Source organism: Erithacus rubecula, assembly GCF_903797595.1.
Source record: "Erithacus rubecula genome assembly, chromosome: 17".
Lineage (NCBI taxonomy): Eukaryota > Metazoa > Chordata > Aves > Passeriformes > Muscicapidae > Erithacus > Erithacus rubecula.
The window spans coordinates 5,385,453-5,402,162 of NC_136669.1; the positions used below are offsets into that span (position 1 = coordinate 5,385,453).

General features: G+C 48.0%; 1 protein-coding gene across 1 annotated transcript; it reads left to right on the forward strand.

The window, feature by feature from the left end:
* Positions 1–4,578: 4,578 nt before the first annotated feature.
* On the forward strand, positions 4,579–16,500 carry LOC306809248 (cytochrome P450 3A12-like). The gene is made up of 13 exons (XM_079320568.1): positions 4,579–4,764; positions 5,573–5,666; positions 6,690–6,742; positions 7,838–7,937; positions 8,334–8,447; positions 9,017–9,105; positions 9,691–9,839; positions 10,318–10,445; positions 10,759–10,843; positions 11,484–11,644; positions 11,798–12,024; positions 13,449–13,611; positions 15,372–16,500. Exons 1-13 carry the CDS (start codon positions 4,694–4,696, stop codon positions 15,465–15,467), a joined length of 1,530 nt encoding a protein of 509 aa, XP_079176694.1. The 5' UTR covers positions 4,579–4,693; the 3' UTR covers positions 15,468–16,500.
* The last annotated feature ends 210 nt before the right edge of the window (positions 16,501–16,710 follow it).

Here is a 16,710-nt window from a genome sequence, read left to right on the forward strand (position 1 = left end):
GGACTGTGCTTGAACATGTTGGGGATGGCTCACATCCAGCAGCTGCTGATAGGGAGTCCACAATGCCAAGTGACTCAAGAGCCAAACAGCTTCATCCCTGCCCTGAGTGCATACCCAGAACATGTCCAGAAAAACATCCGGAGCCCAGGCACTGGAGACAAACAATGAGCCAAACTCTGTCCTTGGGCAGCAATGTGGCTCTGAGTGCTGGTCTGCCTGAATAGGCTCCCAAAAAGATTCCAGAACACTGGGTTGTTTCTAATGTGTGTCCTCGTGAGATAGGGTGGGTTTGGAGGTGAGGGGATGGTGGTAGAAAGGGCTGCATGTCATGTCTTTGGAGATGATGGCTTCAGGGTCATGTCATGATTTTTGTCTTTTTCTGGCTTGACTTGTGGTTTGGAAGTGGCTCAGCAGAAATTGAGGTCACTGCAAGTGGTGCAATGACACTTTCTGGAAAGCACTGGCTGCTTCATGCAGTGAGACTGAGCTACCAGCTGGGAGGTCTGAAAAGCCAGAGTGATTCTCTGGTACAATGTGAGACAGGCAAAGGAGAAGCTGTCCTTGGAGGAGCTGGTGTCCGAGCATGAGCAGGGAGTGCACACAGCACTGTCCCCGCTGTGCTTTTCAGAATTGGTTTTATACTTTTAACACTGGCTGTGGCTTATAATTTTTCCATCCTCGCTCAGAAATTATAGAGGAATGAAAGGGAGATGGGTTTCAGCTGTCGATGCTTCAGGAGCATTCAGCAGCATCACTGGTTGAAAGGAGCAACATGGTCTTTTTGCTCTGCAGAGGTCTCAGAAATACCCAGGCATGAAGTGCTGTGTGGTTTTGGGCTTGGTGAGAGGGAAGGCAAAGCTGGTGCCAGCCCTTGGTCCATCCGGCTGCTGGAGCTCTTTGAGGATGTCACACATCTGGTGCTTTCCCATTTAGTCCTTTCAAGAGGCTCATTTGAGAGCAAGGTTTGTAAGGAAGAGCCAGGAATAAACAGCTCATGATGCCGTTTGTGGGATGAGAGGAAAATACGAGAATTGTTAAAGATAGGACAGTCAGTGAATAAAAGCCTGGTTATTAATGGGGCTGGCATTTTGCTATGGCTGTTAGAAAGATGTGTGTGTTACAATATGAGTTTTCCCATAGTATATGGAAGAAAGGAAAACCTTTGGGTCTGTAACACAGCAGCTAAGGAGACATTATCTTGCAAATAAGATAATAAGCATTATCTTATTTGCAAGGAAATGTCTCATTCTCTCTAACAGAGAGCCTGAGATGCAGGGGAACGTTCCTCTCCTGGGGATGGCCTTCCACCAGTGCTCTGCACTCCTGCAGGGCTTCTCTTCCCTTGGCCTCGTTCAGTCCCACCAAGCAGACAGTAGTACATCCCCTCTCCTTCAGGGAGGACCCTCTAGATAAAATTTTTGTTTCTGTCTCTCTCAGAGTTTTTAGAAACTGAAGTTCTGCATGAAGTTTAATGTCATCCTCTGTGCCCCATCAGTTCAGTCACTGCTCTTCCAGTTGCATTGTCCCATTTTGGCTTTTGAATCCCCACATACCTCAGTTCCTTGGCTGCCTGCTCCCTCCCAGCTCATAGGAGTGCAGGGTACAGCAGAAGAGCTCTGAGGTGGCTGATAAAAACACAGGAAGAGTACCCAGTGCAGGAAATCACTCTGCCACTGCAAAGAGGAGTGGTAGATAATGTGTGAGTTAATATTGAACTGGGATTGTTGCCGGGGTGCACAGCAAGAACAAACATGCCAGGAACCACTGCAGTGTGAGGGATCAGTGGTGGGCAGAGCATGAGCGTGGGAGGGCAGGGCCAGGGCTTCAGAGCTGCCCAGGACCCCACAGGACACCCTGCCATGGGGGAAGAGGGTCACACTCAGCTACTCCTCCTCTCCCCAGGGCATAAGAATAAATAGTCTTTTAATAGCACTGTGTACATCACCAGGGCTCCAGCAAGCCTTTTTAGAGCCCCTGGGATTTGTTATTAATGGGGAAAGCAGTGGCAGTGTGTTGGTGTCAGTAAGAAGGGCAATGTCAGAGAGGCTGAGGCCACATGTGCTCATGACCCAGAGGAGGACATTCCTTCTGGACCACTCTGGGTCCTTTCTAGGTACAGGTCTCTAACCCTGGAAACATCACAGGGGCTGTGAACCAGCTCTGCCTTCTAATATATCACCATGCACATCAGAGAGGTCACTGGCATTGATGAGGCTCCTACCAGAAGGGTTTAGCAGCTCTCTTGAAGACATCTCCTATTAATAAGTCATTACCCAAAATGGGAGGGGATGGTGGGGAAGTGACAGTTTTATGAAAGAGGTGAATTAGAAGAAGCATTGATGTCAACTTGCAGGCTGCTTCTGCTGCTGCTGTTTTTCACTTGTTTTAGCATGTGGGGAGCACTCCTCGCTCCCCCTTTCATGCCACAAAACATACCAAGATGTTTTTGCTGGATCACCAGCCTTGGACAGCAAGAGTTGTGTAGCCCAAACCTGGGCAATTTTCTTCCATTCTCTTAGACACAGTGCTGAGATGCCACAGCAGCCCCTCACCTGCAGCCCTGTTGAGCAATTTGCTTGCCCACAATGCTAAACCCCTTTAAATGTTGCCAGAAAAATGATCTGGAGAGCCTTTCCCTCTGCTTTATTCCTCCTGGGTGCCATTTCAGTGATATTCACATTAGAAAAATAGTCTCAGTAAGTACACAATATATCACCACATTTGGTCTAAAGGGCTGTATAAGGATAAAAGCATCACTTTAATACATGTGATTTGTATAAAATTATCTGACAGTGAGTGTTCAGAATGGCCCCACCTGCAGCTCTGAGTCAAGGCAGCAATTTGGACTGGGAGGTGGACATTTTATCAACTATGGTTTTCTCAAATCTAGGGATCTGGACAGACACAGCACTTCAAGAGACCTGCAAAAAAACCAAACCAATAGTCAGATAAATAAGGAGTTTGCAGAGGTTCACCAGCCACACAGGGAACAATACCTCTAAATCAGTAAATTGTTCTCACTCAAACCTCTTTCAGAAAAATTAGTAATTTCTTTGTATGCAAAGATACAGCACAGTTTATTTATATATTCTGGGGGTGAGCTAACATCCTTGTTCTCCTCTGAAGTCTTTGCTTCAGTTTCTGTGTGAGAGAGGAGAAAATACTGAACCACAAACTCTCTTCCCACTGAGAAATCACAACAGCTCTTAAAAGTTATTGGAAAATCAAAGGGTTTGTGTGAGGGAAGAAATGCAGCTAATCTCAGCCTGGGAGTTACTACTCCAGGACTTAGTTTTTCCTCCTGCCTCTCACTGCTGTTCTTTATGTCCTTCTGGTATGGGACCTGTCAAGGAGAAGAACCAGCCTTTGGATGCAGGAGAAAGGATAACTCCCTGAGTACAGCTGCTTCAAGGTGTCTTAAACGGGGCAGATGCCATAAAATGGAGAATAAAGTCGATGTCACAGCACGCTGCTACAGCTCAGCTCTTCAGCGCAGCCTGGAGAAGCAGGAATCAGGTACCTCCATAAAATGGTTAATTGATTACTGCCAGCCAGTGATTATGTGAATCATCGAGCACATCGTGGCTGTGCAATGCTGGAGATGTCTGAGACACTGACCCATCAAAACTGGCAATGCTGCTGCTCAGCTCTTCCACCTAAGTGTGGAGGTGACTGCTGAACCCACTGGCAGCTCAGCACACTCTGCATGTGTTTTATGAGGCAAAAGAAATGTCTGGGCAGAGGCAAAACCCACTGCATGAGATCTGAGTGGTAATTGCAGAAGCACTTGGGTTTCCTCCAGGCTGAGCATGCCAAAGGCAGGGGAGAAATGTCTGATGCAGGTGAGTGTGATGTGCACCTGAGTCTGTGTGGGTTTATTGGTGTCTTCAGGGAACACAGAAAAGGGGACAGGACTGGGCTGGACGGAGGAAGAGATTGGTGGCCCTTCCAAGGACACCATGTCCTGACCCATCCCCACACACACCCAACTGGCCAGAGGCTCCACTGTGTCCCCACACCCGTAATGCATTTCCCATTTCTGTGACAGAAAGCAGCCAGCCCCGTGTCCGTGTCTGAGAAGGAAACTGAGCTGCCTAAAGCCAAATGTCATTATCTTGTGCGCCCTGGGTGTAGAGAGAACCGGTGCTGAGGGGATGCGGCACCTTCTGCCCTCACGGCCCGGCCCTGGGGCTCCCTCGGGCCGGCAGGTCACCGAACCAGGCAGAAGCTCCATCGGCAAATATGCGACTATAAGTTATGCTGCTGATCCTTCAGAGGATCAGCCTGAGAGCCATGAGCCCCTTTCAGCCTGGGCAGGTGTTTGGTCTCCTCCAGCCCCTTCCCTCCCCGACCCTAAACAGGAGCTACAGGCGCGCCCCATGGAGGTGGGTGTGAGAGGAGGCACAAGGGAAGGCGCGTCTGCACAGACACCTCGGAGCCGGGACAGACGGGACACAGGAGCCGCTCCCTGTCCCTGCAGGGGCGGCACGAGGAGCTCGGGGCGCTGCCGCCCTCTCAGCAATCCAGCCCCAGCGGAGCGCCGAGCCCGGGGGACGCGCTGGGGCCCGGCCCTGAGGCACCGAGCGGGCGGGGAAGCGCCGCCTCCCCACGTCATGGCGGGCACGGGCCGGGTTCGGGGCCGGGTTCAGAGCCGGGTTCGGGGCGCGGCAGAAGCGGGCGGACAGTGGGCACCATGCAGCTCCTGCCCAGCCTGTCCCCCGTCACCTGGCTGCTCCTCATCGCCTGCCTGTGCCTCGTGGCCCTGTAAGTACAGGCCGGTCCCGTGCGGGTCCCGTGCGGGCAGGAGAAGGGCCCGGTGTCAGCGGGGTTCGAGTGAATTAGCGCTGAAACCACCCGGGGGCCGCGCGCTGCCGGCGGGAAGGAGCGAGCTGGGCTGGGCGGGGAGGGAAATTAAAGGAAATCCTTGGTTTTTTGGGTTTTTTTTTAGTTTTTCCCAAGAAGGAAACTTAAACTTCCGGGTGTTTAAAGACAGCAGCGGCCGTGGCGTCCTTGGGCTGTGCCGGCTGGGAGCAGCGCAGGGCGATGCCGGAGCTGCTGCCCGCAGAACCCCCCGATTAAGTAGTTCTGTTGGCCGAACTTGGGCTTATGTGGCTCAGGGGAGCTGTAGCGAGCTATACAGGCAAAAACTTAATTTTGCTGTGGTAATTTATGTCCCTGCCGTGCCACCTGAGCATCGCAGGAGGTCTTTGCAAAGACAAACACAAGGGCAGGCCCCAGCTTCAGAACTCAGTCACTCTGAGATCTCACCTGAGCCACACTGGTTTAAGCTGGGAACTAAATAAGGCCCTGAGTAAAGCCCTGAGGTACCCAGGTGCACTGGTTTGTTCAGGCTGGGCTGCAGCTCCTTTCAGCCCTTGTCTTCCATCAGAATCTACCCCAAGTGATCCTGCGTTTATTGAACAGAGTATCCTCAGCAGGGCTGCTGCTGGGCCAGAATTTCAGCTTTCCCTGAGTGACAGAAACCAGTTATTTAAGCAGATCCCCGTGCTCAGGAAGAAGTATCTTCTCTTTTCATTGCCTAAGTGCTTTTCACATGCTCTCTGCTTGGCAGCTATGGGATATGGCCCTACCGGACCTTCAAGAAGCTGGGCATTCCTGGCCCACGGCCTCTGCCATTTGTGGGAACTTTCCTGGAGTACCAGCATGTGAGTACCAGCAGCTGCTGCTCTCTAGTGCCTTAGATCCTTCTTGTGGCTGGTGCTGTTTTCCCCACTCTTTGGGCAACTCTTGATTCAGTCATGAAAATTATGCTTTTAGGTAGGAAGCTCTTTGGTCACATGGAGAGCATAAAAGTTCAGGCTGACCTGAATGAGGTGTGCTGTATTTTAAAACTACTTTGCAATTCAAATTTTTAGTTTCTCCCTGTGTTTCTACCTGCTCTCAAGCAGTTGAAATTCTGTTGGAAACAAAAAAGAAAGTATTGCAGAGATTCCTAAGACTGCTGTTTTCTGGGAACTGCATATTTCTTTGCCTTTTTTATCATCAACATGAAGAGCCTGAATTAGTCCCAGAAATGCTTCATCCAGCCACTTACTCTTGGACCAGCCTGAGACTAAGCCAGACAAATACATTTTTAAATAAAACTCAAACATTATCAAGCTACCAAACCTCATTAAATAACAAGGCAATAGCTTGTAAACAAGAGTTTACATCATGCATGTTGCCTCTTACTACTGGTTTAGGGAGCCTTATGTGTCCTGTAAGTTTCACCATTACATATAATAGCAGTTAAAGCCCTAATGGAAACTAAGTAAAAATCTGTGTTCAGTTCAGTAACTGCAGAGGAAGATCATATGAGGACAAGGCAGCAGCAGCTCTGACTTGTTGAGCTGAAGGTGAAAGGACACCCTGGGATCCAGTTCTGCCTCCTAACTCTGCTCACCAAAACTTTGTACTCTGTCATACCTTGTCTTCATTACATTTTTAGATCAGGTTGGCTGGTGGAAGTTGAAAGTACCTTTTCCCTTTTTTTCAACTCTCTGCTATCTTTTTTCTCTCTAATGCAAATTTCCCCTAAGCATCTGCTTGATGCTTAAGAGGACCATGAACCTCCCACCCTCAACCTCTGCCACTTAAAATGGGGCCATGGGATGCACAGCTGCCAGCTGTGGCCTGCTTTGATCACTTTTCACTGACAAACTGTTCATCTCTCCTTTCTTCTTTTCCAGGGAGTCCACAATTTTGATCAGAAATGCTTTGAAAAGTATGGAAAAATCTGGGGGTAAGTTTCTGCAGAACAAAACTACCAGTTTGGGGTGCTCCACAGCCTCAGATTAGAATGGGAAAAGTTACATTGATGTTATGTTCTTCAGCAGTGAGAGCCTGTGAAAATCAAGTTTTACCACTGGGAAGGTCTCCACCCATCTCTCCAAGGCTTTTCTCCTGCTGGGATTTCAGTGTGGTGTGGGGCTGGGATGGTGATGGCCAGTTTGTGGGGTCATTTCTTTGCATAAGCTTTGAAAATCACCTCCACTGCTTGGTGTCAAACTGAGCCTCCTGCCTTTGAAGCTGCTCTTCTGTGTGTCTGGAGCAGAAAGCAAGCTGCAGGCTGCCACAATGTTTTTCATCTTGCTCTCTGCTTCTCCCAGAGCTGGGGCACAAGCTACCTTTCAACCTGCCTCCCTGCTCCCTGCACAGTGCTTGTTTTGTGCAGGCCCTCTTATCATGCTTTACTGAGAACCTCTCAAACCTAAACCAAATTGCTCTGCAAAAAAATCCTGGGAGGCTTCATGAAGCCTGGTGCATTTTTTTTTTTTTTTTTTGGAAGATTAAATGTTCACAAGCTTCTTGAAGATGGCAGCTTCCCTCAGCTGTGGCTCAGGGCTCCCTGCCCTTTAGCCCACACCATGACTTTTAAGTTTTTCTGTCTCTGTTGATTGGAAAATGGAGGAGACAGATTAGTTTTACACCTCTCAGTGCCTTGTAGGCCAGGCAGAAAATCTCTTTCCTCCACAGGTGGATTGTTTGGTGTGGATTTCTTGTCTCCAGCCATCAGTACTAGAAACAGCTCAGACAGCCCAAGTGCAGGGGATCAGCATAGTGGCAAAAAGCTGTCTTTATCTAAACCCACACAGCTTTGGCAACTCTTCAGTACCACAGACAATTGCTAGAAATGCTCATGTTGCCCAAGTTTGTAGCTTTCATTCCCTTTCTCCTCTTTTACTGCATAATAAGCAAGTTTCAGCCTTATCCTTCCAGCTGTTTTGTCAGAGGGCCCAAACCCTTTGTGCCGTGGCTCTGGCCATGGACAGAGCAGGCTGCTTTTGCTCCAGCTGACCATGAAGGATGGACTGACTGTGGATTTCTCTTGGCTTAGGTTTTATGATGGCAGGCAGCCTGTGCTGGCTGTTTTGGACCCCATCCTCATCAAAAACATCCTGGTGAAAGACTGCTATGATATTTTTACTAATCGCCGGGTAAGTACCTAGTTCCACATTTTTCTGTTCAATAAGGGCACATGCAGCAAGAAAGAATGAGTTTCTTCTTGGTTTTAGTTCTTCTCTGAGCCCTTCAGCAAGTACTTGCTGTGTGATGTGCTCCAGTTTATTGATGGTACCACCATCAAAACTCTGCTAGAGAGGTGTAGGGACCACTCTGACTGGGACACTGGGCCATCAGCCTGGATGTGCCCTAGGGGCTGATGACATTTGTGGCTCTTGCACTTCTGTTTCCATTTCTGTTGTTTGCTGGTTGAGGTAGAGCTAACATGACTTCAGGGGCTGAGTCAACTCTCCATGGAAGGTTTTTCTTTGTATTTCTGTCACGTGGAAGGGGGCTGTAAACCTTCACCTGTTTCCTGTCCACCTGTGCAGAACTTCCGTCTGAACGGGCTCCTGGGGTCAGCCCTCAACGTGGCTGAAGATGAGCAGTGGAAAAGGATTCGTACAGTGCTGTCTCCAACCTTCACCAGTGGGAAGCTGAAGGAGGTAAAGCACAGGCCACTGGTACTTGGCATCCATAGCTGGAGGAGAACTGAGCTGTTTCTGAGTGCAGACCTTCCCCTCAAATAGGGAAGTCACCCTGTTTGCCAGGACCACATCCATGAGCACCTGCATTTGTTGGTACCATTCAGCAATGTGTCTGCCATCCTGGGGAGGGAGTCAGGAGAACAGGCTGGGGGTGAAACAGCACATGAGGCATTGCAAGCTGAGGCTGTTGGCCCTGTGACCTGTATGTCCATCCTGTTAAACACATCACTCACACCAGGATTGTCCATTTTCCATGTGCCCAGGACCCATGTTTGCTCCCATCTGGAGTAGGAGCTGTGTGTGGATTTTTGGAGGAGAGCCTTGCTCAGTCCTAGTTAGATGAGCTCTCTGGACAGGTTGTTAAGATGAGAGAAAGCAATGTCTGAGACCTGGAAAATGAGGTCTTCCCTTTGCTTTCCCTTCCTCCCCAAGCAAGATGTGGCAAGTGGCAGAGGGCAGTGTTGCCCAGCCTTGTTTGGTGGCAGGGAAAGAGTCAACAGTACTTTCTGCTTTGGTTTGCATTTCAGATGTTCCATATCATTAATCACTATGGTGAAAAACTAGTGCAAAACATTGAGAAGAAAGTGGCTAATGATGAGTTCGTGACTGCAAAGGAGTGAGTAACTGTGTGGGACAGGAAAGGGTTTGTATTCAGTGTGGGGAAGGGGCTGTTCATAGAGATGTTCATTTTCCACACTGCAGCATAATCCCTTGTCAGCTATGGAAGCAGTAGTCCACAAAATGTCCACAGAGTTGTGAGCATGGCATGTTCCTCAGCAATGGGCTTGCTGTGCTCTGCTCTGCTCAAATGGGAGAGCTGTGCCCTTTCCCCATTTCATTTTACTGCAGATGCATTTTGAGGTAGGAAGCATTTCCCAGAGTTTTTTTAGAAGCTGCACAAGATGTGATATTTTGGGTGTCATGTTACAGATGAAAATCAGAATATAGTTGTTACTCTAGACTGCAATTCAGTGCTTTCCAACTACAACTTAGATTCTTGAAGCTAAGAAAAATTGGGGAAATGAATACAAGGGCCAAACTTCAAAAATAAAATTATGGCTACTGCTAGATAAGGACAGACCTACTATGTTAGGACTGAGCATGAAGAGAGATTCCTCTCACAAGGATTGTTCCTAGATGAGCTCTTATTTACTGCTGTGGTTAGGTTCATCTCATTCACTATCTGTTCTTCTCCACTCAGCGTTTTTGGAGCTTACAGCATGGATGTGGTGACCAGCACTTCTTTCAGTGTCAATGTTGACTCCATGAACAACCCCAATGATCCCTTTGTCACCAACATTAAGAAATTTCTCCAATTCAGTTTCCTAAGTCCTGTATTCTTACTCTTAGGTATGACAAACCTCATCTCATACAGCCCTGAATCGATGTCAAAGGTGCTGCTTTTTCTGGTAGCTCCCTTAGTAGCTTTGAGCCCTTTTTGTCATATGGGAGATGCTGATCACTTTGCAGGATTGGATTTACAGTCTCAGATCTGTAGAAATATTTCCCCAAGTAAAGCACAGCCAGGATTTGTACAGCCCAGGTGGATCTCAGCAGCATCCTGCTATGAGGAGAGACTTGTTTGCAGATATGGTGGAAAGCTGCTCTATCACAGAGAGCTGCACTTAGAGTGGTATTGTGGTCAAAAAGTAACATGGGGAGGAAGTTCTCAAGTGCTGTTGCATCCCAGCCATGGTTAGGTAAAAAGAGATGGAGGCAATAAAAGGGGTCAGGGTCCAGATGTATTGCTCCTTTCTATGCTTTGTTCCAGTTTTGATTTTCTCGGGGCACCTTTGAACTTGAGTGTTGGTCTGTTCTTTCCTTTTAGTGTTGTTCCCCTTTGTTACCCCTGTGCTGGAAAGGATGAAGGTGACTCTGTTACCCTCAGATGTCATGGAGTTCTTCAAGAATGTCTTCACAAAACTAAAGAAGGAACGGGGAAAGGGCAGCAGCACAGTGAGTTCAGCCTAGGTAACCTCTTGTCTTCAGGAAAAGTCCTGAGTGCAGGAAGAGCCTGGTGGCATCTTCAGAAGCTGTAATGTGTCACCTGCTCTCCAAGCTCTCCAAACCCAATAAAAACCAGAACCATGCCCTGCCTGGGTGTCCTAGTGGAGAAAGTATCTGTGTTCCTGGAGGGTCTGTAGTCCAGAGCTCATCATTTATTGAAGCCATGAGCAGTGAGTAGAGCAGGTGTCTCAGCCAAGGACTTGTGCTGGACAAGGTTTGCCTCCTCCCCACCCACATCTTCTCTGCCTCTGTTTCTCCCCAGGAGCGGGTGGATTTCCTGCAGCTCATGATTGAATCGCAGAACTCACTTGATGGCTCCAAGTCTGCTGAGACCAACTTGGACAAAGGTACATTGTGAGATGTGTCCTCCTCTCAGCAGAGAGCAGTAGTTCCTTATCCATTTAAAAAGGGAAGTAGGGAGAGGGTTCTAGTCATTAATCCCATGAAAGATTCAAGGTCTCAGTAGTGGGGCCGTAATGACATTTATCACAGGTCAGCCATGCTTTTATTATATCTCATTTCCTGGGATAATTTCTGAGGTGTGTTTGTGCAAAGAACAAAAAGAGTGAGTATCTCCTTATCCCCATTTCTTACTTTGTTGTCTCTGAAGGCCAGTAATGTTGGCTGTAGATCAAAAAGCACACAGAGTACATATGCTGTGTGTACCTTGCTCACCTGTGAGCTCATCTCTGTTTCCTATCCCAGGTAAACTGTAAGAAGATAAAGGCTCAGCCAAGGCATAGTCCTGGTCTGTCAACTCAATGATGATCTTAAACTTCTGAGGTGCCAGGACAGAGTGTTTGTAGGACACACTGCACTGCAACCTGCACCCCTTGTGGTACCAGAGGATAAGCTGGATGTTTCCTTTACCAGCTGTTACATAGCTAGGAGTATCATTACCTACACTGATGACTGGGATCCTGAATTACCACGGGTTAATTACTGTAATTTTCAGCTTCTTGTATGTGCTTCTATGCCTTTTTTCAGCATTAAGTGATGAGGAGATTCTGGCCCAGGCTCTTATCTTTGTCTTTGCTGGTTATGAGACCACCAGCTCCACCCTCAGCTACATAGCCTACAACCTGGCCACCCACCCTGACGTGCAGCAGCGACTGCAGGACGAGGTCGATACACACCTGCCCAACAAGGTGAAGGAGGCTGGGAAGATGCTGGGCTTGGAAACCCAGGCTGCAGACAGGTGGCAGAGGTGCTGGCACTGTGATTCCCCCTTCCCTGGAAGCACTGGGGGTGTGGGGGTGGCAGTTCAGTGCTGTGTTCTCAGTGCTCCCGTTCCTCTGCAGGCTGCTCCCACGTACAATGCCATCACTGAGATGGAGTACTTGGATATGGTGGTGAACGAATCCCTCCGGCTCTACCCCGCCGGGGGCCGGCTCGAGAGGGTCTGCAAGAGGACTGTGGAGATGGGTGGGGTGACCATTCCAGCAGGAATGGTGGTGCTGATCCCGGCCTTCGTGCTGCACCGTGACCCCCAGCACTGGCCAGAGCCCGACGAGTTCAGGCCTGAGAGGTGAGGGTCACGTGGGGGAATTGCTGCCTGCCCAACCTCAGCCCTGGGAGTGGGAATGGCAGCAAAAGTGGGGAATGTGTGATTATAACATTTAAATTAGGCATTTATCATTGTCTGACATCTAGTCCCAGCATTACCGTGAGGGGAGTTTTATGATCTACATCCATAAACTGTGCATGGAATTTAATTAACTGCATTGAAGGGAGCAACAGTGAGAGCAGCTCCCAGCAGCTGTAACACTGAGGGGTTTATGGCCAGATATTAAAGCAAGAGCCATTGGGTGACTGGCACAGTGCCCTGCAAATCAGCAGTGGAAGGGCAAAGATGGGTAGGAAATAAAACTCAATTTTTAACTCAAGTTATGAAGCAATCTTTGCTTAGGAGCTCTGTCAGACCCTGCAAAATGAGGCAATAGCCCAAGGCAAACCTGGGATATCATGAACCTGGTAGTCTTCAGGTGACCACCAAGACACTGAGGCTTCATCCAGAGAGAGCAGAACCAGGAGCTGGAAACTGCTGGAAACTAATCCTGGTGTAGGGATGTGGTGACCTTTGAGACAAAACATGGTAGTGGTATCAGGCAGAAGCACCTGTGGAGCCTGTGGTCACTTGTGTTGGAGTCAGAAGGAAACACCCAAATGGGAGTACTCTAGCAATGGGTCAGGCTACAGCAGTTGCTCCAGTAGTCACATCCTTATTCCAGTTGTCAAACTGGGTATGGGTAGCTGGTCAGGAGCTCTTTAGGGCTGACTTGCCTTGCTGGGAGTTCATCAGAGGGATGTGCTGATGTCTCAGTAGTGAGATACTTCACTTCTGACTTAGCATGGCTGAGGTTTCTACCTCATGCACTGGGAATGAAAAGCTTTGTGACATGAAAACCAACTGATCACTAAGAAGTATTACTGAAAATGCTCAGTGGCAAATTTCTCTGTGAAGCTGATTGTTCTTCCCTGTTTTTCATGATGAGGCAAGGAATGGGGCTGGCATGTCTCAAAAGCAGCCCTGCCTTTAGTCACGCAGGGGGAGAACATCTTTGTGTTCACTCAGTCCTTTGATCTACAGGGAAGCTGTGGAGCTGTAGACCTGTGTGGTTTAGGGTTTGAAATCTGGCTTCAGTTCTGGAGCTGAGAGGGAGTTCTGAGAAAAGAGTAGTTCTGAAATCCATTAGCGTATTTCAGGTATTCCCAAGACACCCAATGCACCTGGATTTGCACAACCAAATCTGAGCAGTAGGATGAAAGCAGAGGCATAACATATCTATTGAGACAGAAATAAGGGACTCAGCTTCTAATATGCACAGAAGCACAAAAAGCTTTTCCCTTCCCAGACCCCTCATCACTTCAGATTTGGAAGCTGACACATCCTGGAACAGAGTGGTTCTTGCTAACTAGTTGGATTGTTTTGTTTTGTTTTGTTTTAATCAGGTTCAGTAAAGAGAACAAAAAGGATATTGACCCCTACACCTTCCTGCCATTTGGGGCTGGCCCCAGGAACTGCATAGGAATGAGATTTGCTCTGCTCGTTGTGAAAGTGGCTGTGGTTGTCCTGTTGCAGAACTTCTCATTCAGACCCTGCAAAGACACACCGGTGAGGATTGGGGTGATGTGTGTCATTCTCTGCCCCTTGCTCCCTCTGAGGTGGTCCTGCTGTTCCATAGGAATAACTGTTTAAGTCTTCTCAGTTAATTTTAAGGGGTTCACAAGTTACTTATGCTTTTTTTAGAAAGCCTCTACAGAAGCATATTTAATGTTGGTGGGATGTTTAGGCTGAAATCCCTGAAGTCCTTTGCCTATCTTTGGGTGCACCTAAATTGTGGGGTGCTCTCCCCCACAGTGCACTGTTTGACCCAGTTTAGGAAGACCCTGGTACAAGAGAGCAGGAAAAGAATATCCCCAGCCCATGCCAAAGCTGTGTTTTGCAACACAATCATGGCTGTTCTCTGTGGGACATCCCAAGACACCAAAATTCACTTCTAATGGGCCCTAAAGGAAGTCCCTAAAGGGTAGCAATTCTCAAGCAAGCACAATCTGGGTTAAGTTTGAATTGGTGACCCTCTCCCTTTTTGGGCTATGCAGGATCCCACCAGGCTTTGTTTTTGCCCAGGATGCCAGTGAATGCTGCATACAGTACTGATGGGATGGGCTTTGCAGGGTGGGAGTGTTTGATATGAAATAAATGCAGGAGCTGTTGGAAATGATGTGTCAGTCCAGCCCTGCTGAGAGCATGGCAGCTCCTGTGCCTCAGGCAGGCAGCACCACAGTGTTTTCAGCCTGACCCAGCTCCCTGCACTCACTGCTGCAAAAGGCTGGGCCATTATTACATTCTCTTGGTGAGGAGAGCTTGGGAAATCAGAGCAGAGGGGGCAACAAGTCACTCAAAGGACGTTTGTTGTAAGAAACAGAAAAGTCATTATTAAATTACTGCTTGGCACGGGTGCTCAGCTGGAATCTCTGCAGATTCAGATTGCAGCTCAACTAGTAACCTGGAGGTGAAAGACTGTAATAGTCCATTAACAATGCAGTGACCTATCCACCCTCCCCCAAGTCTAATGACATTTTTCTAGTCCTCTGCAATCCATAAAATTGATTCTTTTTATAACTGCCTTTAATTAAAAGGAGACAAGTTAAATATGTATTGTATTATTGGTGCCCATAGGTTTATGGGGCTCTTTCAGCCCTTTTTTCTACAGAAGGTGTCATGTACATTAGATCAGAGTGGGAAGGAAAATTTCATGCTGGAACATCCCTTAGGAACATGTCTATGGAAGCTGCAGCCTCCTCTCACTGCTCTACTGATGGCACACTGGGCTCCAAGCCATGTTGCTTAAATTTCCTGAAACAAAGCTTACCTGAGATATGGGGGTGAATGAGAGTCCCCATGGAAACATTTCATGTTGAGGATGCTTTTGCTTTGCTACTTGGTCTGAGCAGTAATTTCAGTTTTGCTCTTCCTGGAGAGCTTATTGTTCCTCCAGTTCCCATTATCTAGCTGCCCTTAGTACTGACACATGTCTGCATTAAACAAAATGGCACTGCATGCCCCCATTTAGCTGCAGCACCCTGGGTGGGGTTTGGCTGCCCTTCCCTTGAGCAGTGCACTGAGCTCTTTGTAATAGCCAGAACTCACCAACCAGTTTATCCAAGAACTATGGGCTATTAAACACCTGCTGGTGGCTGCTTTGCATGAGCAATAGAGATGGTCCTGCTGTAAGTACACCTGTGAGCTGGGAAATGCATTGAAAACAAGTGGTAGCTGGGATGTGTGTGAGCTGTAGGGCTCCTGTTGTCCTGTCTGTCCTTTCTCCCAGCTGATGTGGCTGTTCCATTGTTTTTTTCCTCCTGCTCAAGATCCCACTGGTCCTGGACTCAAAAGGTTTTATGCAGCCAAAGCAGCCCATTGTCCTGAAGATGGTCCCCAGAGCCCAGGCTGATCTGAAGAAGTGAAGGAAGCAGGAACAGAGCAAGAGATTCTTATTTAATGGTGCCTCCTCCAGCTCTTGAGAGGAGACCAGGTTAATGTGTGTGCTATAGGAATGTCAGAGGGGCAGCCCCCCCCATTTCATGGGGGTTTGGCCCAGCACAATTACATGAGCATTATCCTAATGAACATGAGCCCCAGGTCCTGCTGTCCCCAATCACAATAGACATTTTGCAAAGACCATTTGCACTCGAGTTATTTGGGCATTTTTTTCTCTCTCTCTGAAGAGGCACTTTTCTAAGCAATTTGATTCCAGACACTGTCAGTCTCTTCTGGCAGTGTAATTTAAATCAAGATGGGAGAGCAAATTGCACATAGTTAAGTAATGCTGCCGTTGCTCCTGTTCCCACTGCCTGCTGGGTGACTCTCTGTGTCTTCTGGTTTTTTTCTCCTGGGAATGCAGAGTTGTCCAGAGCTGTTCCCTCAGCTCTGTGCTGTGACCCTGACAAGTGTTAAAATTGTCACGTCCTTACAGGACTGAATGCCTGCAGCAGATTTTCTGATGCTGATTTATTGAGATTTTGGTATGATTTTAGATGGCTTTTGTGTGATTCTAAGTGCAGATAAGTTTACTGGAGGAGCCCAGAGAGAAGCAGTTACCCCTAAGAACTGGAGCTTTTCAGAGAAGGAGAAAAGTATCCCACATGTGTTTCCTGGCTGTTTGCTTATTTTATCATGGGCATGCAGCCACCTGCCATGGAGGGGTTGTCAACACAGGCACCATCCATGCTGCTATCAGACACTTTTCAGTCTGATTTATATTAGGCCACTGTAAGACCAATTTAACTAAATTAATAATTATGCAGGGTGCAGCACCAAGAGCCTTCAGATGTCCTGGGCAATCCTGTCTGGAAGAAAGGTGCCTTTGCCTATTGAGAGCTTCAAAATCTTGCTAAACTTCATAATTTTTGTACAGACTAGAATTTTATATTATTCCTTCAAAAACTGCTGATGGAATTCTAACTGCAATAGAACATTCTCTTGCCTTTTCTGTACCCAGTTGTTGCCAGTCTCTGCTGCTGTGCCTTCTCCATACATTAACTCCATCTGTAGATCTCCATAAGCCTTTGGCCAGGTGATGAAAACTCTTTTTATCCTGGATGCATCCCTGTGGGTACCATAAATCCTAAGAGCTGCTCTTGGAGGTGCAGAGTTGAAGATGCAACAGCCCAAAAGGAATGGCTGAGCAGAGTCATCGAGGGTGTGAAG